Genomic DNA, 25,666 nt, shown 5'->3' with positions numbered 1-25,666 from the left:
GAGTGAACCAATGGATGGAAGACCTCTCTCTCTCTCTCTCTCTCTCTTTCTCTCCCTCTCCCTCTCTGTCTGTAACTCTACCTCTCAAATAAATAAATAAATTTTTAAAAAAGAGGCAGGGCTTGGCAGGAGATCCTGAGGTCTTTGGGACATGCCCTGGGAAGGAATGAACACAATCCTCATTTTTTTTAAGCATTTATATATGTATTTGAGAGGCAGAGTTATAGCCAGAGGAGAGACAGAGAGAAGGGTCTTCCATCTGCTGGTTCACGCCCCAAATGGCTGCAGTGGGCTGGGTCAGGCCAAAACCAGGAGCCAGGAGCTTCTTCCAGGTCTCCCACCAGGGCTCAAGCACTTGGGCCATCTTCCACTACTTTTCCAGGCTGTCAGTAGAGAGCTGGATCGGAAGTGGAGCAGCAAGGACTCAAACCGGTGCCCATATGGGATGCTGGCACCACAGGCGGAGGCTTAACCCACTATGCTACAGCACTGGCTCCCACACAGTCCGCTTACAACCCCAGTCTCTCTCTGACTTCCCATCTCCACCCTGTGATCTCTCCCTCTCCCACATGTAATGATGACCAGTGAGATCCTCCCCAGAAACAAGTCAAAGCCAGTACCGTGCCCTTGAACCTCCACCACTGTTAACTAAATAAACCTCCTCTATTTATCTTCTATTTTCAGTCTCAAGTATCTTGTCATACGAACAGAAAACAGATGAATACATCTGGTAATGTTGAAAAAAAAAAAGCATTGCACACTCCATGCCCCTGTTCCACTCCTGCCTATATGCCCCGGAGACATTCCTGCACACATGCACCAAATCTACGCAGTCCTATAGCAGAAGACAGAGAAAATGACAATCAATGACAGCTACATGTGTCCACGTGCACAAACCTTGAAGCATAATGCTGGGTGGAAGAAGCAAGTCAGAACATACTGTTTCCATTTATAGGCGTCCACAGAACAATACTGTGTTTAGGAAGATGTACGTACATGGTGTTTATAAGAAAAAGAAGGAAATTATTAGCACAGACATGGATTAGTGGTTTTGTCTGGAAAGGGGGAAAGAGAGCATTGGAGGGTCACATACAGGCTACTCAGGTAATGTTATTTCCTTTCATATTTATTTGAGTGACAGACAGATGAGAGCTCTCCGTGCTGTTCACTACCAATGTCCACAGCAGCCGGGGCTGGGTCAGGCCAAAGCCAGAGCCAAAGCTCAAGCTGAGTCTCCCAACTACTTAAGCCACCACCTGCTGTCTCCCAGGATGCACATTAGCAGGAAGCTGGGGTCAGCAGCAGAGCCAGGACTCCAGCCAGCACTCTGGTATGGCATGTGGGCATCACAACCCGCAGCTTGACTGGCAGGCCAGTTGCCCACCTCGGATCAGGTGATTTCTTGATCTTGCGCTGACTGGCGGGTTAGAGCGTGAATTCTATGTTTAACAGGCCATCCAAGTTTCACACAGGCTCTTGTACCCATGTTCCACTTTGCAGTAAAACTTACTTGAAGTGAAATATATGCATTGAAAAGTGGGATTCTTATTTATCATAGTGAGGAATCAAGGGAAAAACACTGAAAAATCAAGAAGTTGCCATTGAAACACTTGACTCAGTTCATGAATACAAGGCTAAAAGATTTCAAGAGACTTGTCGCTGGAGAGTAGGCCACGGGCAGTGGAGCTCCACAGCTTTTTATAACAAGGCTTGGAGAATAACTTGTCTCTTCAAACAATGTACGATGTAGATGAATAAAATAAAAATGAAGCTTACATGTGATGTTTGGGGCAGATATTAGGCACAGTGGTTAGGACACCATTTGGGACACCCACATTCCATATTGGAGTGTCCATGTTCGAGTCCTGACTCGGGTTCTGAGTCCAGTTTCTTGTTAATGCACACCCTAGAAGGCTGCAGATGATGGCTTAAGTACTTGGATCCCTGCCACCCACCTGGATTGAGTTTCCAGTTTGCAGCTTCAGCCCGGCCCAGCCCTGAGTGTTGTGAGCAATTTGGGAGTGAAACAGTAAATGGGAGATACCTCTGTCTCTTTCCCACTGTCTCCCCGCCTTTCAAATAATTAATGAATAGACCAAAAAGTGACATTTTATACCTTTAGCATCAATTTCATTGAGACAGTGGGTCAACCTTATGGCACAGCAGGTTAAGCTAGGCTTGTGACAATGGCATCCCATATCAGGGGGCCAGTTCAAGTCCTGGCTGTTCTCCTTCCCATCCGGCTCCTCCACACACATCCTCCCCCAACTGATGCATCTGGGGAAACAGTGGATGATGGCCCAAGTACTTGGGTCCCTACCACCCATGTGGGAGACCTGCATAGAGTTCCTGGTTCTTGGTTTTGGCCTGGCCCAGCCCAGCTGTTGCAGCCATTTGGGGAGTGAATCAGTAGATGGAAGACTCTCTCTCTCTCTCTCTCTCTCTCTCTCTTCTTCCCTCCCTCTCCTTCTCTAGTCTCCTTTCTCAGTCTCTTTGCCTTTCAAATAAATAAAATAAATGTTTTTAAAAAGGACATAGAGATAGCTAGCAGAATGGTGGTTGCCAAGGGCCAGGAGGAAAAAGGAACAAGAAATTACTGTTTAAGGCAGACAGAGTTTCAGTCTGGGAAAATGAAAAGGTTCTGGAGATGGATGATGATGATACATAATGATGTGAATGTGCTTAATTTAACACCACTGCACTGTACACATAAAACCCAATTAAAACAGTAGTATTTTTGCTACACATTAAAAAATGCTTAAAAATGGTGTTTGAGCTAAGTGAGACACGAAGGAGTTAACTAGACAAAGCAGCACCCCCAGGAGGGTGCAGGAAATCTGATTCTTGCCCTGAATCCCATCTTCATTAAAGGTTTTAATTCCCACTTCTGGCTGGAGACCACCCCGAGGGTCTTCGGAGATCATGAAGCACTCCAACATGCACAAATAAAACTCCCAAACTAAATTATGTTTAATCTTCAGAAGTCCCCTTTGGGTTCTTTATGGAAATAAATACATCAAATGTAATCTTTTTTTAAAAAAATAAAGAAACCAGAAAAACAAGAGTCATCATTCACATTCCAGAAGGATTTTTTGATTAACAAGAGGATTTAGCATGGTTTCTTAAAACAGCGGCTCCTCCAGCACATTCAAAAATGTGATTTAATTAACAAAAAACTGGCTTAGCCCACCTTCCAGAAATATGCCAAACAGGTGCTCTCAGAGGAAACAATGAGCCACCCAAAGATGAGTTCAAGTTCGTCTAGGAGGTTCTCAGTCTACATCCTCATTGAGAAGCCCACACAGGGGCCACTCCCCTGGGAAAACCAGAGCTGGTGACCCTTCCTCCCCACTTGAGCTAATCCTGTCTCATACCTCTGTCTGTCATCACACACTGTAGATTCCCATTCTTTATCGCTGACAGGAAACAAACCGCTTGTGGGCTGGGGCTGTGTCATCCTCATCTGTGTGGTCCCAGGAGCCCAGGCCACTGCCCGGGATGTATTTGTTGATTGATCTGTTGGTTCAGTCATTGGAATGACTCCCCAAGGCTCAGGGAGACAAGCCTTGCTCCGTAGGTTTTGGCCCGTTCTATTCAGCTCTGCATGCGTTGTCTCAGAAATCCTAAAACGTGCTCGCTCTTCTCATTTTCAGTTACCGGACACCGCTTCCCCACTCACACCCAGAGACCCCACGTGGGCTCACCCTTAAATATGGTCCTCCAACACCAGGATCTTGCTTTCCTCAGTCCCCCACCCACACCCCCAGGACTAGGCCCAGGAGTTGATGAAAGGCTCTTGGGGCCATAAGACTCTCCTCACCCAGGCACCCTATATCACCTGTGAGAAACCCATGAGGTCCCTGCTAAGTGCGTGAAACAGAGACAAAGGTGGCCCACACACTTTCCCTGTCTAGGGGAGTGGAGCTTAAGAAACTTTTTCTAGAAAGTTCCAAAGAATAAATGTTTTGGGCTTTGGATATGGAGGGGGACCATGAGATAAGATAGAGCAACTTTTCTCACTGAAGAATCCTTTTTACATTTAAAAGTATAAAAATCAATCCTGGGACTGGCACTGTGGCATAGCGGGTAAAGCCACTGCCTGCAGTGCCAGCATCCCATATGGGCACCGGTTCGAGTCCCAGCTGCTCCACTTCTGATCCAGCTCTCTACTATGGCCTGGGAAAGTAGTAGAAGATGGGCCAAGTGCTTGGGCCCCTGCACCCATGTGGGAGACATGGAGGAATCTCCTGGCTCCTGGTTTCAGATCGGCGCAGCTCCAGCCGTTGTGGACAATTGGGGAATGAACCAGTGGATGGAAGACCTCTCTCTCTCTGCATCTCCCTCTCTCTCTGTGTAACTCTTTCAAATAAATAAGTCTTTAAAAAAGATCAATCTTACTTTATGGAGCCATACAAAAACAGCTAGAGGCTGTAGTTCGCCTGCCTCTGGCCTAATTGAGAGGCAGGCATACATTCATGAGACTATTTGAAGCTAGTAGAAAGCTCGAGGTAAACCAGACAAGAGTCAGACACATTCTTCAACCAAATCCAGTGATCCCCACAGTGAGGCATTCATTCTTTGGAAGGTGAAAGAAGGAATTACTGGACTTCTATGCTGGGGCCGGGGCTGTAACACAGCAGGTTAAGCTGCCACCTGCAGTGCCGGCATACCATATGGGCACTGGTTCAAGTCCCAGATGCTCTACTTTCTATCCAGCTCCCTGGGAAAGCAGTGGAAAATGGCCCAAGGAGTCCTTGGGTTCCTGCCACCCACAGGGAGACCTGGAAGAAGCTCCTGGCTCCTGCCTTTGGCTTGGCCCAGCTCTAGTTGTTGCAGCCATTTGGGGAGTGAACCAGTGAATGGAAGGTTTCTCTGTGTCTCTCCTTATCTCTCTAACTCTTTCAAATAAATAAACATATTTTTTAAAAAGACTTCTATGCCACATTTTTTTCATTTTCTAAATATCAATCTTTGCTTATAGTTTATAAAATGCACACGATAAAAAGGTATTTGTACGTAATTTTAAAATATGTAATTACATATGTTGAGAGTGACATGCTATTTTTTTTAATTATAGGGTACAGGATAAAAAAATCTGAAGAATGCTGGCCTAATGATCTCACATCAATTTGTCTTGAAAAGCTTCACACCGTCATGCTTTTGTTTTTGTAAGTACCTGTTCTCTCACATAATAGTGGGTGATACAATCTGAATTTTTAAAGTAAAACTTACTTAAATCAATGTTGATAGATGTGGAAGAATTTCACTATCCTTGAAATCTATGTTATGGGGGAAAAGCTATGTATTGAGCACTACTGTGAGTAAAGTTCTACCTTTGGAGCCTGGATCTGTTTGGGACTTTGGAGTTTTTGCTACTCCTTACTGTTGTAGAGAGTCTTAATCATCTTCCCCTAAGGTAGGCCTTTGGGATCAAGAATTCAAATTACTGGGCTGACTTCAGGCTGGGCTTAACTTATATAAATTATATGGTAACACCCCTGTCTATGCTGAATTCAGCCTTGTGCAACAGCCAACTTTCCAACTTTCGTGCAGCAAAGGACAAGTTAGAGAGTTCTGCCTGCCAGTTTAGTTCCTCACCTCATTTGTCTTCATCTAAGCAGCAATATTTTTGCATGTTTGCACAAATTACTGGAAAATGGAAAACTCAAATTTTTAGTGCGAGTGACTACATTGTTGAGATAAACTTGATGCAACTGAAATAAAGGTGAAATAAACATGCCAGAAGCAAATCATTCACTTCACTTGGACCTTCATTGGATTAACTCAGGTATCTGGGTGTTGATTAAACAAGAAAACAATAGAACTGTAGAAGATGTCGTCAAAACTGTAGGGTCAGAGAGTTACCCCTAAAAGGAAACAAGTTAGTCTGCCACAGTTTCATGAATGCCAGCAGAAGACACAACCATGCTGCGTCAGAGACAAAGAACCTTAGCACTGACGGCAGTGGCAGCATTTGCTCGCTGAGCCCCGTTTTCCACAGGACAACACAAAGAGGGCCAGATAATGTCTGCCTGGGCGGTGGGTTGGTTTATAAGAAAGGAAACCTGAGCATGGAGAACTGAAACCTTTCATGATTTATATTCTTTTAAATCTAAAATTTATTTTTTATGGCTCAAGAGTCAGTATCTCAGTGAATGTTCCATGTGAGCTTGAGAATAATGTGTATTGTATTGTTGTTGGATGGATTATTCCATAAATGTCAATTAGACCATGTGGATTGATGGTTCTAGTCAGGTCAACTATATTATTACTGATTTTCTGCCTGTTTCGCCTATAAATTACTGAAAGGAGGTTTTTGAAGTTTCCAACTGTAACTAACAGTGAATTTGTCTTTTTCTACTTGCAGTTGAATTTTGCCTCATGTTCTATGACACTCTTTTTTTTATAAGATTTATTTTATTTATTTGAAAGGCAGAGTTACAGAGAGGGAGAGACAGACACAGAGAGAGATCTTCCATCTGCTGGTTCACTTCCCAAATGACTGCAATGGCCAGGGCTAGGCCAGATCGAAGCCAGGAGCCAGGAGTTTCTTCTGGGTCTCCCAGCTGGGTGCAGGGGCCCAAATACTTGGGCATCCTCCACTGCTCTCCCAAGTGCTTAGCAGGGAGCTGAATTGAAAATGGAACGTCCAGGTTTCAAACTGGCACCCATGTGGGATGCCCATGTCACAAGTGGCAGCTTTACCCACAATGCCACAATGCCGGTCCCTCTATGACTGTTAAACTAATAGTTGCCCTAGACTTTGCAATACACTTGAATCTAAGTTCACCTTCAAATAACACTATGCTACTTCCATGTAATACAGGTAATTTATACCAGATTATTATTCCCAGTTCATTTCTCTTGTGCCTATGACATTGCTGAAATTTGTCTCATTAATTCATATGCTAGAATCACATAATGCATTATTGCCATTTTGCTTTAGTTATCTTCAAGATCAATTAATTATAAGAAAACAAAATATTTTATTTTACCATTGTTTGTTCTTTCTCCTTCCCTTTCTTTATGTAGAGCCAAATGTTTCAACTTCTATCCTTTTCCCACCTTGAAGCACCTCTTTTCATATTTATCGTAGAGTAAGTCCGGTGATGAATTCTCCATCACTCTTGAAGGATAATCTCACCAGACAGAGGATTCTAGGTTGACTTTTTCTTTTTTTAAGATTTTATTTATTTGAGAGGTAGAGTTACAGAGAGAGGGAGAGACAGAGAGAGGTCTTCCATCTGCTGGTTCACTCCCCAGTTGGCCGCAATGGCCGGAGCTGCGCCAATCAGAAGCCAGAAGCCAGGAGCCAGGAGCTTCTTCCTGGTCTCCCATGCAGGTGCAGGGGCCCAAGGACTTGCGCCATCTTTTACTGCTTTCCCAGGCCATAGCAGAGAGCTGGATCAGAAGTGGAGCAGCCTAGACTCAAACTGGCACCCATATGGGATGCCGGCACTGCAGGTGGCAGCTTTACCCACTAATGCCACAGTGCCGACCCTTAGGTTGACTTTTTACTTCCAATACATTAAACCAGAGATGGGAACCTTTTTTCTGCCAAGGGCCATTTGTATTATTATAACATCGCTCCTGGACCATATAAAATTAGCAACTTAAAAATTTGCCTGCTACAGATTTACTGAATTTCAAGTCCTACCTGCAGTTGCCTCGACAAGGCCAGACTAGATGATTTCGCAGACCGTCTATGGCCTGCAGGCCAGATGTTCCCCTCCCCTGCTTAAATGCTGCCCTCTCTTCTTGCTTACATAGTTTCTAAGAAGTACACTGTAATTCTCACTCTTATTTCTCCAATTTTATATATATATATATTTCTCTAATTTTACATATATGTTTGTCTCCAGCTTCTTTCAAGACTTTTTTTCTCTGTGGGTTGATAACAGCATGTCTAGGTACAACTTTTGGTGTCTGTCTTGCTTGGTGGTCTCAGAGCTTTCTAGACGTGTAGTTTGGTGCCTGAAGAATGCTCGGCCCTATTACTGCAGCCATGTCTTCTGCTCTGTTACTTTTTCTTCTCCTCTGGGATTCCATCCACAAGTATGTTATGCCTTTTGAAATTCGTCCCACAGTTCTTGGGTGTTCTGTTCCAGGTTGGTTTTGCTTTTGTTTTTCATTCTTTTTTTCTCATTTCAGTTTGAGAAGTTTGATGAACATACCTTTAATCTCACTGACTCCTTCCCTGACCATGTTCAGTCTACTAAGAATGACTCCATCAAAGGCATTCATTTCTGTTTCAGTGTTTCTGACTTCTAGCCTTTCCTTTTGATTCTTTCTTGGAATTCCCACCTTTTTCTGGCTTGTATTAGCCATCTGCTCTTGCATTTTGTCTACTTTTTCCACCAGAGCCCTTTACATAGCAACCAGTGTAATTTAAATTCCCTATGTGATCATTCCATAAGTACATCACATCTGAGTTTGGTTCTGATGCTTGCTTTGTCTCTTCAGACAGTGTTTTTTCTTGTCTTAGCATGATGTATAATTTTTTGTTGAAAGTAGAACATGATGTATCAAGTAATAGGAAGCAAGGTGAATAATCCTTTAGTGTGAAGTTTTATATTAGTCTGACCGGGAGCTGGGCTGTGTTTAATATTGGCTGTGTGCACAGGTGCCAAAAGCCTCGAAGTCCTCAAGCATCCTTGCTTTTGTCCCCCTGGTTGTCTCCGGGTTTCCCTTGATGTTCCCTCCCTGAGAAAGTCAGTACTTGAAGCTCTTCCGGCTTTGACCCACCATTGCTACGCTAGTGCCGTGTTGGTGGGTGGTATGGTGTGGGGGAAGGAAAGTGTTCCAGATCTTAAGATTACATAGAGTCTTTTGGTGGGTCCCACGAGTTGCTTAGCCTCTGTTTGCCCTTCCTTACCTGGGGAGGCTGGAGCTGAGTAATTTCCCATCCCCTACCTCCGACGAGGCGCAGAAAAGGTTTTCCCAGTAGAGTGGCTCTTTGTTGTGATTATCTTTCCTCTCCCCTTCTTGCTTCTTCACCATGAGAATCTGGTCGGGTTCCTAGAGGGAGGACTGCGGACCCCTAAAATTCCTCACTCTCGTACAGTTCCACACTTAGGCCTCCCTTTTTTTTTTTCCTTTTTTTAACGAGGAGTCTTTATTTCCTTGTTTTTCAAATAAAGCTGCCTGAATTGGTTGCTTTTGGGTGATAGATGAAGAAACCAAATCTCATATCCTCCTACAACTCCTTAGACTCTTCCTTGGCTTTGAACTTGGCAGTGGCAGCAGCCACAGGGGGAGTAGCCAAGAGGGCCTTGCCCTTTTCAGCAAGTGGAAATACGTAGTGGGTTTCCACAGACAATGCCAGGGCCCACTTGTACCTACTGAAGATAGAACGGGAGACTGGTGCCGCTGGGTAACCAATCTGCAGACACACGCTGGCAACACTGCAGATACCCTCCAGGAAGTGAGACTGCTGTAGGTGCTTCCATCAAACACCCGCTGGATGACCAGCACAAAGGAGAAGGGGCCGATGTTCAGCACAGTCAGCAGTGTGGGTTCCCTGGCTCCTACTCTGACTCCAGTCTTTATCGGCTGCACATCACTCAGCATTGCCTGGTACCCCCTGGAGATTTCAGTGGCGATGTCTAAAGCCTGGAAGAAGGAGGTCTTTGGCCCCAGAGCAGAGTCCTAGGCTGTCACAGTGACTTCCCAGGGGCCAGTGGTTCCAGCACAGGTAGTAGGTGACACCTTATTGGCCACCAGCATGTCCTTGATCTCAGTGAGGTCATCCTTGGTGAACAGAAAGCCCACATTCCCCCAGATAGGAGGCGACTGTTTCTGTGGGGCTGGGTTGTTTCCCAGAGGCCCTCAGACGGCCTTATATGTTCAGGTGTCCCTCAGAGGGTTGTGTGAATGTGCTGCACCTGCTTGAAGCCCATAGCACCTGCTTTCACAGTGAAGCATTTTGGATAATCAGCCAAAAGCTGGGTGACCTTTTTTAAAGATTTATTTATTTTATTTGAAAGGCAGAGTTACAGAGAGGCAGAGAGAGAGAGAGAGAGAAAGGGAGAGGGAGGGAAGTCTTTCATCCACTGGTTCCCTCCCCAGATGGCCTCAATGGCCGGAGCTGGTCCAATCCGAAGCCAGGGGTCAGGAGCGTCTTCCGGGTCTCTCACAGGGAAGTAGTTGGACTTGCTGGCTCCCCTGTCCTCCCTGGGCAACACGGTGCTGCAGCAGGGACTGGGAAGATGCTGGGTGAGAAGAGCCTCCAACTTTATCAGAATTACCATGTAAATGTTCCTATCAGCTCTCAGCTCCAGAAACTTCTGCTCCCGGTAAACAGATCATGGCTGGACTTGGATTCACCTGTCTCTCCAGCAGCTTGCCCTGTGACCATTCTTCCACAAGTCCAAGAAAAGTCAGTGATTTGTAGTGTGTTCAGCATTATCCTTGTCGAAAGATAGGAGGAACAAGTGTCTAAGAGTTTCCGGGCTCTTTACATGTCAGAGCTGAAAGCAGAAGCCCCTGAACCTTTTATAACAGGCAGTGAACCTAGCTGCCCTTTGCTGCCGAAGGAGACATGATTTTTATTACACTGGACAATAAATATATCTGCCCTTCACTCCACAGGGAAACATTATCTCCGTCTTCCAAGGCTGTTTATTGTTCTGCCATCCTTGGAGTGATAATGAGGGCTACTCTGGACATGCAGAAATTAAAAAAAAAAAAAAAACATGGAGAATTGTCTCCCCACTGATGTATGAAAACACTAGGGAAATGGACTGGAAATTGAACTTGTAACAGTGGTCCTCACCCCCGGCTGTCCATCAGCATCACTTGGAAGGTTTTTACAAAACCAAAGTCCAGAGATTCTGTTTTCATTGGTTTTGAGTAGAGCCCAAGAATTAGATGTTTATAAAAGCTCCTGTGTGGGCCGGCACCGCGGCTCAGTAGGCTAATCCTCCGCCTTGTGGCATCAGCACACTGGGTTCTAGTCCCGGTTGGGGTGCCGGATTCTGTCCCGGTTGCCCCTCTTCCAGGCCAGCTCTCTGCTGTGGCCAGGGAGTGCAGTGGAGGATGGCCCAAGTCCTTGGGCCCTGCACCCCATGGGAGACCAGGATAAGTACCTGGCTCCTGCCATCGGATCAGCGTGGTGCACCGGCCGCAGCGCGCCAGCCGCAGCAGCCATTGGAGGGTGAACCAACGGCAAAGGAAGACCTTTCTCTCTGTCTCTCTTTCTCACTGTCCACTCTGCCTGTCAAAAAAAAAAAAAAAAAAAAAAAAAAGCTCCTGTGTAATTCTGACACACAGCCAGGGTGGAGGCCACCTGGCTAAAAGATGATGAGGTGAGGTATCATTAGCAATATATTTTTCATCTCAGCGCTTCCCACACATTGCTGTCCATGTGAAATATCTAGGAGTCATGTTCAGTGCAGATTCTGACTCTGTGGGTCTAAAGTAGGGCAAATTCTGTTTCTGACAAGCGCCCAGGTGTGGCCTGGTGTTGTCATTCCACTTTGAGCAGCAAGACCTTGGCTCACTGGGGAAGGACTTCTCCCTAGTACCCATGTCTACCACTAGACTTTCATGCTTCAAATTTTGAATACTGGCTCAGGAATTTATTTTCTCTGAAAAGAGGCGGTAGCCTGACTGTGGAACCTGGTTCTTGCAGTAAGAATGGAGCCTGTCCTTGGGGCCGGCGCTGTGGTGCAGAAGGTTAAAGCCCTGGCCTGAAGCACCAGTATCCCATGTGGTGCCGGTTCAAGTCTTGGCTGCTCCACTTCTGATCCAGCTCTCTGCTATGGCCTGGGACAGCAGTGGAGGATGGCCCAAGTCCTTGGGCCCCTGCACCTGCATGGGAGACCCGGAAGAAGCTCCTGGCTTCTGGCTTCGGATCAGTGCAGCTCTGGCCATTGCGGCCATCTGAGGAGTGAACCGGGGGATGGAAGACCTCTCTCTCTGTCTCTGCCTCTCTCTGTAACTCTTTCAAATAAATAAAATAAATCTTTAAAAAAAAAAAAAAAAAAGAATGCAGCCTGTCCTTTCCTGGGACCACAGGAATACCCTGGGTGTAGCGATCGTGATACGTTTGAAAGACACTTTAGGATGTTGAAAAATAGAGATTTAGAACACAGGGTCATTTCAGGCTAAGCAACAGCTTTACTACAAACCTTACATTGGCAAAACACGGGTGGCAGCAGCTGGAGGAGGGTCTGCAAGCTTAAGCCCAAATGTCAGGGAAATCAACAGGAGAATCCTGGTTCTGCTGGAGTCAAAAGTCCCTTTGGCATGAACTTTTCAAGAAAACATGGTTCTACTTTTTTCTATCTCTCCTCCTATTGCAAGTAAGGGAACTCTGAACCACCTCCCAAGCTTCCGATTCCACTTCCCAAGGTCAGGGTAGCCTCCTCTCAGCACCGGCTCCAGGACCCTTACACCGGTGCTGCTTCGGCAGGCGTGGAGGACGATTCCTCTCCCTGGGCCAGGACGACTCCCGAACAGGCCCCTCCAGCCTGACGGTCTGTCCACTTCCCAGCATGAACAAACATCTCTCTGGCTACAGGAGAGCAAACAGGAGGCTGGTGCCAGGGAGCCCCGAGGATAGAGAGAGGCACGCCCGCTAAATCTTGATCCCACCGATGGCCCTGGGCAGCTGGGAAGGAGGACGATCAGATGCCTGCTTTTCTGACATGCCTCTTTGAACAAGTTCATACCTGTCCAGCCACCTGCTGCCTCTGGGAGCGTTTTAGAAATACCACTTGGCAATGAGGAAACGTGTCACCCCTTCCCAGGAGACCTGGTTTCTCCGCGTTGTTGCTGAACCTGGAACAAAAGGTCTTCACTTTCCCTGACCTCTGTACTTCTCACGCCCATCAGACAAGAACAAGGCCCTGCAAGGCCCTCAGAGCTAAAGGAGGAAGACTGTGGCCACCAGTTGGCTCAGCAGAGAGCAGGCACTTGGCTCCTTTTGCCCTGGATGTGGAGTTGCGAGGGAGGCAGGTGTCCTGTACGTCTTTGTGATACACTGTGATGTGCTTAGGCGCTGGGCATCCAAAATAAATAACAGCCTGGCTCTGCCCGTGAAGGGTTTACAAACCTAAACCTGAGGTAATGGTTTTCTAAGGCTAGGACAAATGGTGTACATGCTCAGACAGAATACAGGCATTGGCTTATTCAGAGAAGTGGACATTTTTTCCTCCAAGGGTGTGAGAGGCTAAAAGCTACCCATGGGGGAAAGGGGGTTCTATGAGCTGCCCCATGCCAGAGGGTTCATATTAGAACCTTTCTCATAACTCTCCCTGGAAGGCGAGCCTGCGCACAGGCCCCCGGGGTGCAGACCCAGGAGAGCCGCGGAGCACCCTCGGTCCATGGAATGTCTTCAGCCTGCACTGGCAGCTGTTGAGGAAGACAGACCTGGCTCCTGTTTTCCTCACGACACCCCCTCTTAGGACTGCAAAACTGAGAACTCCAGGGTTGCAGGAGGCAGGAAGATAACACAGAGGTGTGGGACCACAGAGGCAGCAGGAAGTACAAGGGGTCCAGAAGTTCCTAAGGAAAGGTGCATTATCTGGGGCCAGTGCTGTGGCATAGTGGGTCAAGCCGCTGCCTGTGGTGCCAGCATTCCACGTGGGTACCGGTCCAAGCCCTGGCTGCTCCACTTCCAATCCAGCTCTCTGCTATGGCCTGGGAAAGCAGTAGAAGATGGCCCAAGTCCTTGGGCCCCTGCACCCTCATGGGAGACCTGGAAGAATCTCCTGGCTCCTGGCTCCTGGCTTCTGATTGGCTCAGCTCCGGCTGTTGCAGCCACTTGGGGAATGAACCAGCAATGGAAGACTCTCTCTCTCTCATTCTCTCTCTCTCTCTTTGCCTCTACCTCTCTGTAACTCTGCCTTTCAAATAAATACATAAATCTTTTTTATAAAAGTACATTATCTTTTAATTTCATTTTCCATGAGCTTTTTGCATACCCCTTCCCCACGTCTATGTATTCTAAAGAAATTCTCATTCAAAACCAAAGTCAACACCACACTGCCTGCCTCTTTGCTTTCTCAGCAGTTCTGGAGCTGGTCCTGGCTCTCCGCTTCACCATTTCCATCCATGTAAGTTCTGGCACATCACCTCCTGGGCCCTTTAAGACTCCGGTTCCTTCTTAGATTAAAAAAAAAGGACAATAATGCTCAGTATGCATTATCACCAGGTGGTTGTGATAATTTAATTATCCATTATCTATAAGGCATTTACAAACTATAAATCATTGCAAAACTGCAAGCAGTTTAATCAGTATCGAGTCTTCCTTATCTCTGAACGTTTAATTTATGCTCTGTCTCTGTTAGAACTTAGGGACATACATTCCAATGTGTTTTCCAGGATTCCACTGATGATATTTGTTGGGAAAAGTCCTCTTTTCCTGCTGCCCTAACTTGTTGTGAGTACAGCAGCTTATGGGATTGTTAACTGGCTGCCCTGCAGCAAATCAAATCAACAAATATTTACAAGCTGCTGAGCTCAGCCTTGTAGGCGATACAAAAAAAGCCTAAGCCCCACTTTCTGCATTAAAGGAGCCAAGTGCCCAGCCACCCCAGAGAACCCATTTTCCCAGCGGAGGAGCTCACTGCCTGTGCTCCCTGGATGCCCCCGTGCACCTGGAGCTTTTCCTGCACATACAAGGAACAGCTGGTGCTCATGATTTAAGGCTCAGTACAAACAGCAGGGAGAATTTATTTTACAAGCTGCCTGGCTTGGCAAAATTCCAGACCTCATCAAACAAAAAGATAAGGATGATGATGAGAGTGATAAAAATGATTCTGCATAGTTGGTCTTTATATACTAGCATAAAAGAAGTGCAATCTACACAGGACGTTCCCATGTTGGATCGTAGCCTCAGCTTCACCCAGAATAGTTACGGCAGGGCCTTTTCAGGGCCTGTAAAACTCCCAGGTGAGCCCAGAAGCCTGACGCGGTTGTGCCTGGAAGCTGGGCCTGCAAAAGTGTCTGCAGTGGTCCTTTGTCTGCATCTGGTTAAAGGGGCATCACGATCAAAACAACCCGGGAAAGTGCCCAGCAAAAGAAGCTCAGAATTTCAAAACCCAAATAATACTAAGAATCACCACATGCAGTTAGTGATGGTGGCTTTCTGTGAACAGTTGAGGTTTTGCTATTAAGTTTTGTGGAAAATGTAAAGCATGCACATCTTACACTTCGGGTTATTTCCACAACCTGATTCATAAATAAAGGTCTACCGCTTGGTGAGCCCTCACCCACACCGAGGGCTTTCCCGGCCAGCTAAAGCACTGCGCCCGCCCGTTCTCAGCTTACTTAATTCCCGACAGATCATCACAGATGCTGTCATTATTCTCATTCTAAAGCTGGGAAACTGAGGCTCACAGAGTTCACACCGCAGGGCAAGGGCCTCTGTGCTGCTCCACTCCGCCTGTGCCCCTGAGGACAGACGCGGGCGTGCCCCGCTCACCGGTGCCTTCTCAGTGAGTGGCTGTGCTTTCAGGGGGCAGCACAGGATGACAGGGAAGCCCACCCACAGCCCAGCCTCTGCTCCTTAGCCTACTAGCCATTTCATGAAGGTCTTTTTTTTTTTTTTTAAAAGATGTATATATTTGGAAGGCAACATTACAGAGAGATAAGAGAGAGAGACCTACCATCCACTAGTTCACTCTCTCAAACGGCCACAACAGCCAGGGCTGAACCACACTCAAGCCAGGAGCTTGGAACTCCATCCTGGTCTCCCGTGTGGTGGCAGGGGTGCCCAAGTACAAGGGCTGTCCTCTGCTGCGTTTCCAGGCACATTAGCAGGGGTTTGTATGGGAAGTGGAGCAGCTGGGATTTGAACCAGAGCTCATAAGGGATACTGGCATCACAGGCAGTAGCTTAACCCACTGTACCACAATGCCAGCCCCAGATTCTTACTTTGATACCCAGAAGGAGAGGTGGGGATGACTCAGAGAAACCCCTCCCAGGACTGCAGAAAGAATTCAAAACACACTGTTCCCATCATTGCTGGATTCTCCTTTTTCCAACCTCCGTGGTGTTCTCATTGGTAGGAAATTCCTTACAGTTGCTTCCATAACTCATCAAAGGATAAGGCATGAAAAGCTTTCAAACCTAAAGTGTTTCAGAAATGTAGGTAACACCCACAAATGTTTATGGCTCCAGTTTTCTCTTTGTCCATGGGGCCTTCGCTTAGAGACGAGAACACATTAATTATTCATCTTGGGCAAGAAATACTGCTCTTGAGATTTTTCCATCCATGAAATTTGAATAATAAAATCGAGCCCACCTGTTTCACATGGTTTAGGGAATGTACACCGAGAATACCAAAAATTAAGTTAGGAGTAATTTAAAATATGTGCCCAAGTACTGTCTTCTCTGGTTTTCCCAGTCTAGAGAGGCCTACTACCACCCTTCACTCTCTTAGACCAGCCGGTTGTCTTTTATTTATAGCAGCTCTCATTTCCCAAATTAACTTTTTAGTTAAGTTGTTTCCTGAAGTACTGCCCGCCTCTCCAACAACAATGAAATTCCTTGCTGTGGAGAGCAACTGGGAGCAACTTGGACTAGACTAAGTTACTGGAATTAAGACTTATTCTATGCATCTGCTCTCCCACAATATGGCGCTGAGAAGGGAGTAACAGCTTCTACACAGCTGCCTCCAGTTCAACCAATAAACAGCAGGACCTGTTCCTGATTGGAGGAGAGCAGCGTGCTCGGCATGTGGGTAGCAGAGTTGGGATTGGTGGAAGAGGACTATAAAGGAGGAGAGAGACAACATGCACCAGGAACATCTATCTGAAGGAACACCTGTGCAGCCCCCGAGAGAGCCGGCCGGCGGTGTGCCGCTCCCCCGCGGAAGTGGGGAAAGTGGCAGGGGGAACCGCCCTTCCACGGAGGTGGAAGGGACGGTAGCCAACCCGGGAAGAACCAGCAGCAAACCCGGGGAGGGCCGAGCAGACGAAAGAACAGCGCAGGGTCCTGTGTCGTTCCTCCGCAAAGAGGGGGAGCGACACCTTGCAAGAAGGGATTTTGTCTTCCTGATTGACATTGCAGTGTTGCCTTCAAACACATCTCTGGTACATGGAAAATAAGTGCATTTTGAATGATTAAAATATTTGCATCAAGACATATCTTTATGAATATTTTTAAATATTTCTATTAAAACACACCTCTATAAATATTTTAAGTTAGATTTTAGGTTCATAGAAAAGATAAATCATAATTGTTGGTTAATGGCACACTCATCACTGATCCATGCACAGCCCTCTTTTATTCATTTGGCTATTTAAATAGGTCTTTTAAAAAATCATATCATAAATACATGACAAAACAGAACCTGAAACAAAGCTAAGGTCCTTCATCTGACCAAAGGCCCTGCCTCCCAGCTCATTCCCACGCCTTTCCCTGTCATTTGGAATCTCAGGGTTTTCATTTCTTGTCCCAAACCACCTCCCTATAAGCAGGACCTGAGGTGAGGGTTGTTGTACAAATGACCTGCCGAGGGAGAGTTTTCTGGAGAAGGGAGAGGGGGTTGGGGAGAGGGGAAATGCTCCTGCGAGGATGACTGGGCCTCACCCTGACCCCCAGGGGAGCTGCAGGGGTCGCCCCCAACGTGAGGCAAGGAACTAGCTGTTCATGCCCTCAGGCAGTTAGTCATTCTGGGAGGTAAGAAGGAAAACACGGGCACAGCCTCCTGGGTGAGCCAGCCCCCATTGGGGCAGGGAGAATTCTCTAGAAAGGGAGAAAGCCTTGAACTATTGGAAGCTGGGGATCTGTGCACGTGACGAGGAAGGGGGGTCCGGGTATGTCCTCCAGGTCCTGTTTCCCCCTTCATACAGTTTTATCAAGATTTGTATGTCTTCTATAAAAGCATGCAGTTGGCTTCTCTCTCTCTCTCTCTCTCTCTCTCTCTCTCTCTGCCTCTGCCTCTGCCTCTCTGTAACTCTGCCTTCCAAATAAATGAGTAAATCTTAAAAAATAAATACAAGAAGCATACAGATGTTTGGAACTTTTTAGGAAAGCAACCAGTGAGGTTTTGTTCCGACTGCTGTATACTAATTCATGCTCTATTCCCACTCCCCCACTGGTGGTCTTTTGATCTGGCTTTAGGTCTTTGCTGTGACAAACAGTGCTGCTCATGTATGTTCCCTGGTGTAGAATTGCAAGAATTTCTTAGTGTACGGCTGGGGTGGAATGTCTGCAGCGTAAGGTGTGAGCTTGAAAAAACAATGTCAGACCGTTTTCCAGAGTGCTTTCATTCACTTACTTGCTCAGCACTAACGTCTGCGACCCTGCTGTCCGCCTCCTCTCCAACCTGATCGTTGTGAACTGTGCGAGGATATGATAGCATTGCATTGCAGTCTCAATTCACACGTCCTTAGTCACTGATCATCCCTTCATGTGTTCATCAGATACACCTGCTTCCTCCGGAGTGCACTGCTTGCTCATATCTTTTGCCCATTTTTCTATAAGTTATTGTGCTTTTCTATTGATTTGTAGAAGTTATTTGTATATTCTTTGCCTTTTGTGTATATTATCAATATTGTGCATATCTTCTTTTAGCATATAACTTGTTTTCTCACTTTATGGTGCCTCTTTTTTCTTTCCTTATTTTTCATTGATTCAAGAGACAAACATTAAAACAGACAGAACAAGCTTCTGCTGGTTCAATCCCCCAAATGCCCACGGTGGCTAGGGATGGGCCTGGCCAAAGCTAGGAGCCAGAAACCCAATCCAGTAGAAACTCAGTTACTCGAACCTTCACCTGCTGTCTCCCAGGGTGCACATTAGTAGGAACCTGGGATCGGGAGGAGGGCTGAGAACACACCCAAGCACGTCAGTGTGGGATGCCGGTGTCCCAACCAGCAGCTTAACCACCAAACCAGGTGCCCTCCCCCATGGTATCTTTCAATGAACAAAAGTGCTTGACTTTATTACAGTCACAGCTATCCATCTTTTTCTTTCATAAGGAAGTCTTCCTTTAAGGAACTGGAAGGACAGGTTCACTCTGAGACGGGGCAGTCACAAAGGGAGCCAACACTGTCATGACTACCAAAGCACTGTCCCATCTGAGACAGCCCTGAGCAGCCAGCACAAGTGACCAGCTGGCTGGCTGGCAGGTGTGTTCTGGTACAGAACTAGATACATCATGCTAGCAGAGCTGCAACCATTAAAAATTCTAATCATAGACTGTAATTAACTTTTCCTTGCTCCGACGCCCGCTCGCTAAGCAACCTTCTGATTATAATTTGGCTTCCCATGTGTCTTGCCTGCGGGGAGAGAATGTACTGTGCAGGCTGACGTGAGGATCCAATCCATTAAACAGTTACATGCCATGATGTAAATTAATAAATTCGTATTCTGATTTTATCATCTGCCTCATCCAAGCTTGGTAGGCGTGAGTCAGCATCCCCCAGTCTCATCAACAGAGACATGGAGAATATCAAACTCCTGAGCTGAGAAACGAAGAACTAAACCCAGGACCAGAATGAATCACCAAGGTAACATTGCCCAAGAGGCCCTCAGCCTGATGGAGAAGGCCTTCCTACGTGTCACGCGATACGGACCGGGATTCAAGTTGACTTCTGCCATTATAAAGAGTTGCATATTCAAAACCATGGTTTGCTTCCATTCAGGTGAAGACGAAGAATAGGGCTTGATCATGAGACTCATATTGAATATTTATTGGCCTTTGAGCACACACCAGATGCTGCACAAATCCTAGGCAGAAGGTTAAGATTTACAGACATGTTTGAGAAGAGCAAAAAACAAAAACAAAAGAACAAAAAAAGGACAGATGGTTCCCACTGAGGAGAAATGGAATGAGGGGTGTCTGACTGTGAATTCTTGCCACACTTGAGGATTCGTGGTCCAGGATGCAAAACAGAAGAAGGTGACCTCAGAGACCGAAAAATAATCAATAAAACCTAAATTAAACAATAACAAAACAAAGACAGGAGAAAGAAACACAGGGCATAGCAGAGCCAACAGGAATGTGCCGGGGCAGTAAGATTATCCAGACCTGGAGAGTGATTTAGGACGTGTAGGATGAGGGCAAGGTCTTTGAAGTGAGTTCAAAAGGTGAAGTGGAGGTGAGCCCCTCAGAACAGACTGGGAGGTCAGCAATGCCGCATGGCATCATGGCTCTACCCCACACCCTTGGACAAACAGCACCTGCAGGGACACAGCTTGGCTGCTGGGATCTGTTATGCCAAATAACAAAAGAACAAGTTGATACGAACAGTAGTATCTGTAGATCCTTAACTTAATGAAGGCATGTGAGCCAAACACACACACACACACAAAAAAAAAAAAAAAAAAAAAGTGGGAAGAGGGAAACCCATACTGATGACCCAACAAGATTGGTTGCTCAAAGAAAAATCTGTTCGAGAAGGAATGAGAAAGATGAAAGAGACTGATTGAAAGATACTCATTGTCCCCGAATGGCTCCCACCAGAGCAAGATCCCTGGATTGGCAAGAAGTGCAGGGGCCGGGGAACCATCTGAGATGTTCTTTTTTCTAAAGATGAGGTAGAGATAAGTCACCCAGCAGGGGCTGATTCTGACCAGAGCTTGCCCGACCAGCCATATGGAAAAGGTAGGTGTCCAAGGCTCAGAGAAACAGCAGGACCAGGATAGAGCTGGCTGGCAGAGACCTCCACGCAGGTACACCACCAGGACCCACCAGCTCCAAGGAGTCAGGCTGGAGAGGGCTGGCCCGAGGTCTCCACATACCCAGAGGGCTCTGACTCGTGCGAAGCAATGAGCTCTTTAACAGTGGCCCCCGTGTGTGCACAGAGAGATGTAGACAGGGAGGGGCGCCCCGTTTAGTAGAGATGGTCCCGGACATGCTCCATGATGGTCTTTAGCCCCAGCCAGGTCTCCTCAGCAGTGGGGATGATCTGGTTGGCCGGCAGGAGGAAGCCATAGTGCCCGGTGTCTCTCAGCTCAAATGTGAATGCGTACTTGATGCCATTATCATATGCCCAGTCGATGCTGCTCCCACTAGCTGGGTCTGTAAATCAGAGAGAAAACCCCCTTGAAGCCCAGTTCCCATAGGATTGGGGGTTGGGTGGGGGGGCAACAGTGCTGCCTGCCTGAAGTTTCTTAGGGATCCTGGGTTCTTTGTGCGAATCATCAGGCCTATGACACATCAACACTGGCCTGACCCACAGGCCTCAGGCCATCCTGCACCTGGAGGGTCAGGGCTACCAAGAGATGTGAAATCCTCACCCTCCCCTTGGCCCTCACTCACTGTGTCCTCCTTCCTGCAGGTGACTCTAGTCAGTTTTTTTTTTTTTTTGAAAGGCAGAATTTTTGTTTGTTTGTTTGTTTGTTTGTTTGTTTTTGACAGGCAGAGTGGACAGTGAGAGAGAGAGACAGAGAGAAAGGTCTTCCTGTACCGTTGGTTCACCCTCCAATGGCCGCCGCGGCCAGCGCGTGCCCCGACCGGGACTAGAACCCGGTGTGCCGGCGCCGCAAGGTGGAGGATTAGCCTAGTGAGCCGCGGCGCCGGCCTCTAGTCAGTTCTTACAGGGACAGAGTGTGAGAGGCAGCCTCCAAGATCGCCCCAGTGACCCTGGTGTTCCAGAGGCTGCCTCCTTGTCGAGTCCTGTCCTGTGTGGAACAGGGCTGGCCCCACCTCTGTTACTAACAGGATAGTGCAGAAACTAAACCATATGACCCTCAGAGCTAAGTCACAGGAGACACTGTCATTTCTGCCTTCTCTCTCTTGGGGCACTCGCTCTGGATGGAAGCCATGGGCACTCAAACAGCCCTCTCCAGAGGCGCAAGGGTGAAGACCCGAGACATCCCATCAATGGTCAGCTCTGACTAGCCAGGCCCCGAGTGACATGGCCTGGGAGCAGACCCTCCAGTCCAGTGGAGCCTTTAGTGAATGGGCCCTGAAGGACATCTGACTGGGCCCTCACACAAGCTCCTGAGCCAGAGCCAGCAGCCAAGCCACTCTCGGGTTCCTGAACTAAGGAACAGCGCAAGAAAATTAATGTTTATTGTTTTAAGCTGCTAAGTTTTGGAATTTCTTTTAACATAGCAAGCGATAACAGATACACAGAGAAAAGGAAACACAATCCTTGGGGCCTCCCTTTGCCAAAAGGCTTCAGAAAGACAAGAGACCTGTTTTCTGTTACTTCCAGATCCAGCTCCACTAGGGTAGATACGGCTGAGCGTGCAAAGTATGGATGATACTGAATGATATAGGAATGCTATCAATGGCAGCTATTCCTTCAGCATCTGCCATGAGCCAGTAACTACACTAGAAATGTTGCATTTATGATCTCATAATCTTTAAAAACTCAATAAGGTAGGGATTATTGTCCGTGTTTGACGGATGAGGACATCCAGGCTCAGAATGGCTAATTTAACTGAGCAAAGTCACATGGAAAATGGCGGAGCTGGGGGTGAAGTTTGACCCGGTGGTTGGTTAGGAAGCCTGCATCCTGCTTTGCAGTTTGTGGGTTCAGGTCCCAGCTCCAGCTCCTACTCCTAACTCCAGCTTCCTTTTTAAAAGCGAAGATTATTAGCACAAATAAATCCAGTGCATTCATTTAAGGGCTGCATCGTGTTTCACTGCATGAAGGCACTACGTGTATTTATCCAGCGCCGTCCTGGTAGACATTTCAGTGCTTACCAGTCTTTTATGACTGTAAATAATGCTGTCGTGAACACCCTTCGTACTCATGATTGATGAGTCAGATGCACTCAAAGACCTTTTGCAAAGTCTTAGTTTGCAAACCCTTCGTACAGCAGGATCATTGAGGAGGAGGTGAGAAGGTTGCTAGAGGCAGCTGGGCTATAGGCAGTTACAAGCCACCTCTGACAGGAGGGAGGGGGTAAAGGCACTGCAAAGGGGACAGGAGGATTAACCCAAACAGGCTGGGCTGCTGAGCAGAGGGACAGTCCGGTACGGCACAGCAGACCATCAGGATGTCGGAAAACCGTGAGGTCACAACGGAAGGGGCTTAGATTCTTTCCATACGCTCTGATTAAGACAGCAGGAAAGTGTGAAATCAATTTTAGAGTGATTTTCATCTAAAAGAGTTAAGCTAAGGAGAAGTCCAACACTTGAGGGAACCAACGTCAGCTCTTTACGTAGCGCTTGCCATAATCCGAGAGTTTAGATAGGATGCCGTCAGACAAGAATCGATGGCTCTTGGGGTGAGCAGACAGGCCTAGAAAGGACACAGAAGATGGGCTCTGGAAAGAGGTAAGCAATTTCACATCTCTTGGATGACCCTCGGGAAGGCTGTCCAGAATCCGCTGGGCAAATCTGATGAGTAGCACGGTGTGGACACCATGTGTGTGATGTCACAGGACGAGACCACTACTAACACTGGTGTTTTCCTGTAAGCCGGCACCCTGGTGACCCGCCAAGATCTTCCGAGAGGGAGAGGACCTCCTCAGAAGGCTCCTTTCATTCTCCTTGGGCCCTGACTCAGTTCTGGCTAATTACACAGAGGAGGGCTAAATCTCCTGTTGTGCTCCCGGAGGAGTCCCCATTTAACAACACTAATAACAATAAACCAGGAATAGTTAATGACTGGCCGCTGCAATTAGCAACACAAATGCAAAGTCCCCTAACTGCTGTCTGCGGCTGAGCTCAGAGGAGGCTGGAGCCTGGTCTGGAGCATCTTCCTGAGTGATTAAGGAGTGAGCTAGGATGGAGGTGAGACGCAGGACTGCAGAGGAAAGAGGTTGATCAGTGAGAGTGCAGGGGCTCTGAGCGGGGACCCTGCACGACACTGCTGACCGGGGAAGCACGAGGGGGACAAGGACAGCCCTGCCTTCTACGCGACCACAGCTCTGCCCTCCGTGTTTTTACCTCCATTTCCCACCTGCAGCCAGTGGCCTGGAAATGGGACACTTTTTCCCCAACAGAAGCAAAGGCTCACAGCATAAAGGAATGGAGGATCGCAGCAGGAATGGAGGGATTGTGCAGATGTAACAGATCACTGGGAAACACACACAGGTTTCTCCCTCAAAACGAGGTGGTGGGTCGTGAACCTCCAGACCAGGTTTAGTTCTGGGGACTTGATTGTGTTTCCTTTGGCCCCAGCCCCCGTATTATTGGGAACCCTGAACCAGCTCCCAGTGGCCACACTCCAGCACTTGCTCAGTCTCCTGGAAAGTGACGGGCCCTCCTCACCCCCCACCACGACCACCTCCGTCTGCCGGTCCCATAGTGAGTCTCCTTTGAAACCAGGAGAACGAGCCAGATGAATCTCTAATACACTATGTCTAAATCTACAGCGTAAGAGAGAATGCAGAGTGCAGCCGCTGTTGGGACTTAACCCGTCATGCACACAGGATGACTAGCACGAGAGTGCTAATGACGCTGGTGGACACAGCTGCCCGCGACAGCTCTTATCACGTGGGCTGCACGTGAAGTCATCCCATTGCCAGTCACAGAAACAAGCAGACTGCAACGTAGGAAGTCTTCCCTGCTGCTCTGCATCTCAAGGTTCCTCTCAAAGCACCGAGTGACGAATACACACAGAGAGTACTCACAGACAGTGGTGCAGGTGGGACCCACTTGGTATTCAGTGCCCGACACGGAAGCCAGAGCCTTGGCCGCACGCTGTGCCACCTCGTCCTGCGAAAGGAGTTGGTGGAGAGAAAAAGAATGGGTCTTGAAGCCAGACATTCCCCACTGGTCCTGCACTGTGATGATTCCAAAGATTCTTGGTCCATCCCCCGAGTCTCCCTTCCGGTGTCTCCATTCCCACCTAAGCAGAGCTGAAGCCTGACTCCGACCTGAGGCACACGGCGTGTGTCACCCAGGTCTGCTTCCTGCCGCATCCCCAGTTTGGGGAAGGATGGAAAGCGAGAAGAGGAAGAAGACGGACAAGCATTCTGCAAGTGCACGCGTTATGTCCTCAAGTTGCAGGAGAGGGAGTCAAGTTCTCCAGTGGTCTGTGGGCAGCTCACTGGCCCCTTAGGAATGCAGCAAAGGCACCTTTGTCTGCCCTGAGGGAGGGAAGGCCAAGGATGTCCAAGAGAAGGCCCTGGAAGAGCTGTCTGCTGGCGTAGAGGTACAGACAGGGCCTCGGGGCGGCGGGGGGGAGATAATGGGCCCTCTCAGGCAGCAGTCACCCCAGATGCACCTGCTGGGGTGAGTCTCTGGACATCACACAGCACCCCTACACTGTGGCCTCCACCCTCTTTCCAGTCTGCCTTGACCGGCCTGAGGAGCACCTACTCCTGCCCACCCCAGCGCCAGGTGCAAGCAGCCGGTCTGTAATGTGCTTCAATCAGGAAAACCAGGAGAAAGCAAAGGCAGAAATAAGGGCACGGTCTTCTTCCTGTCCCTGGTGGGGCTGATGGTGCATCCCAAGGGGCAAGGAGAGAAGAGTGAACCCCCAAGGAAGCACGCCCGGGCTCCCCAGCTGTCGCTCTAATGCTGCAGAACAAGCCCTGGGCAGCAGCCTAGGGATGGATAGAGGCACCATCACTCACCAGCTCGTCTGCATCCCGGGCCTTCTTGACAGTATACCCATATGGATACATTAGCAGCTGAGAGTAGCTATGCAGGTCGATGAAGCATTTGAAATTCCCGTGATTTTGAATGAAATCTACCACCGATTTCACCTCCACTTCTGAATTGGCATGGGGGCCATGATACACTTCGGAGCAAGGGTTGGCACTGGTTCCCTGTCCTGGGGGAGACAGTGCATGGAGAAGC

General features: G+C 47.8%; 1 protein-coding gene, 1 long non-coding RNA gene and 1 pseudogene across 3 annotated transcripts in view; 1 reads left to right on the top strand and 2 right to left on the bottom strand.

Moving 5' to 3' along the window:
* Nucleotides 1-25,666, top strand: part of LOC127491664 (uncharacterized) — a 77,491-nt gene that overhangs the window by 35,098 nt on the left and 16,727 nt on the right. Inside the window, exons 4-5 of one of the 2 annotated variants that reach the window (XR_011387451.1) lie at nucleotides 5,078-5,168; nucleotides 14,017-19,783. This is a non-coding gene — a long non-coding RNA (uncharacterized lncRNA). Of the gene's footprint in view, nucleotides 1-5,077; nucleotides 5,169-14,016; nucleotides 19,784-25,666 lie in introns of those variants that run through there. The other variant, XR_011387452.1, reaches the window with a different exon arrangement.
* On the bottom strand, nucleotides 9,168-10,250 carry LOC103348713 (large ribosomal subunit protein uL10-like; annotated as a pseudogene).
* CPA4 (carboxypeptidase A4) overlaps nucleotides 19,635-25,666 on the bottom strand; it is a 22,887-nt gene continuing 16,855 nt past the window's right edge. The window contains exons 9-11 of the mRNA XM_002712079.5: nucleotides 25,441-25,640; nucleotides 24,493-24,577; nucleotides 19,635-20,980 (exon numbers count right to left, since the gene is read on the bottom strand). Coding sequence (XP_002712125.3) covers nucleotides 20,793-20,980; nucleotides 24,493-24,577; nucleotides 25,441-25,640 — 473 coding nt within the window. The 3' untranslated portion in view covers nucleotides 19,635-20,792. The remainder of the gene's footprint in view (nucleotides 20,981-24,492; nucleotides 24,578-25,440; nucleotides 25,641-25,666) is intronic.

The sequence above is a fragment of the Oryctolagus cuniculus genome, chromosome 3 (genome assembly GCF_964237555.1).
Source record: "Oryctolagus cuniculus chromosome 3, mOryCun1.1, whole genome shotgun sequence".
Taxonomy (NCBI): domain Eukaryota; kingdom Metazoa; phylum Chordata; class Mammalia; order Lagomorpha; family Leporidae; genus Oryctolagus; species Oryctolagus cuniculus.
This window is presented reverse-complemented; position numbering and strand designations above follow the sequence as displayed.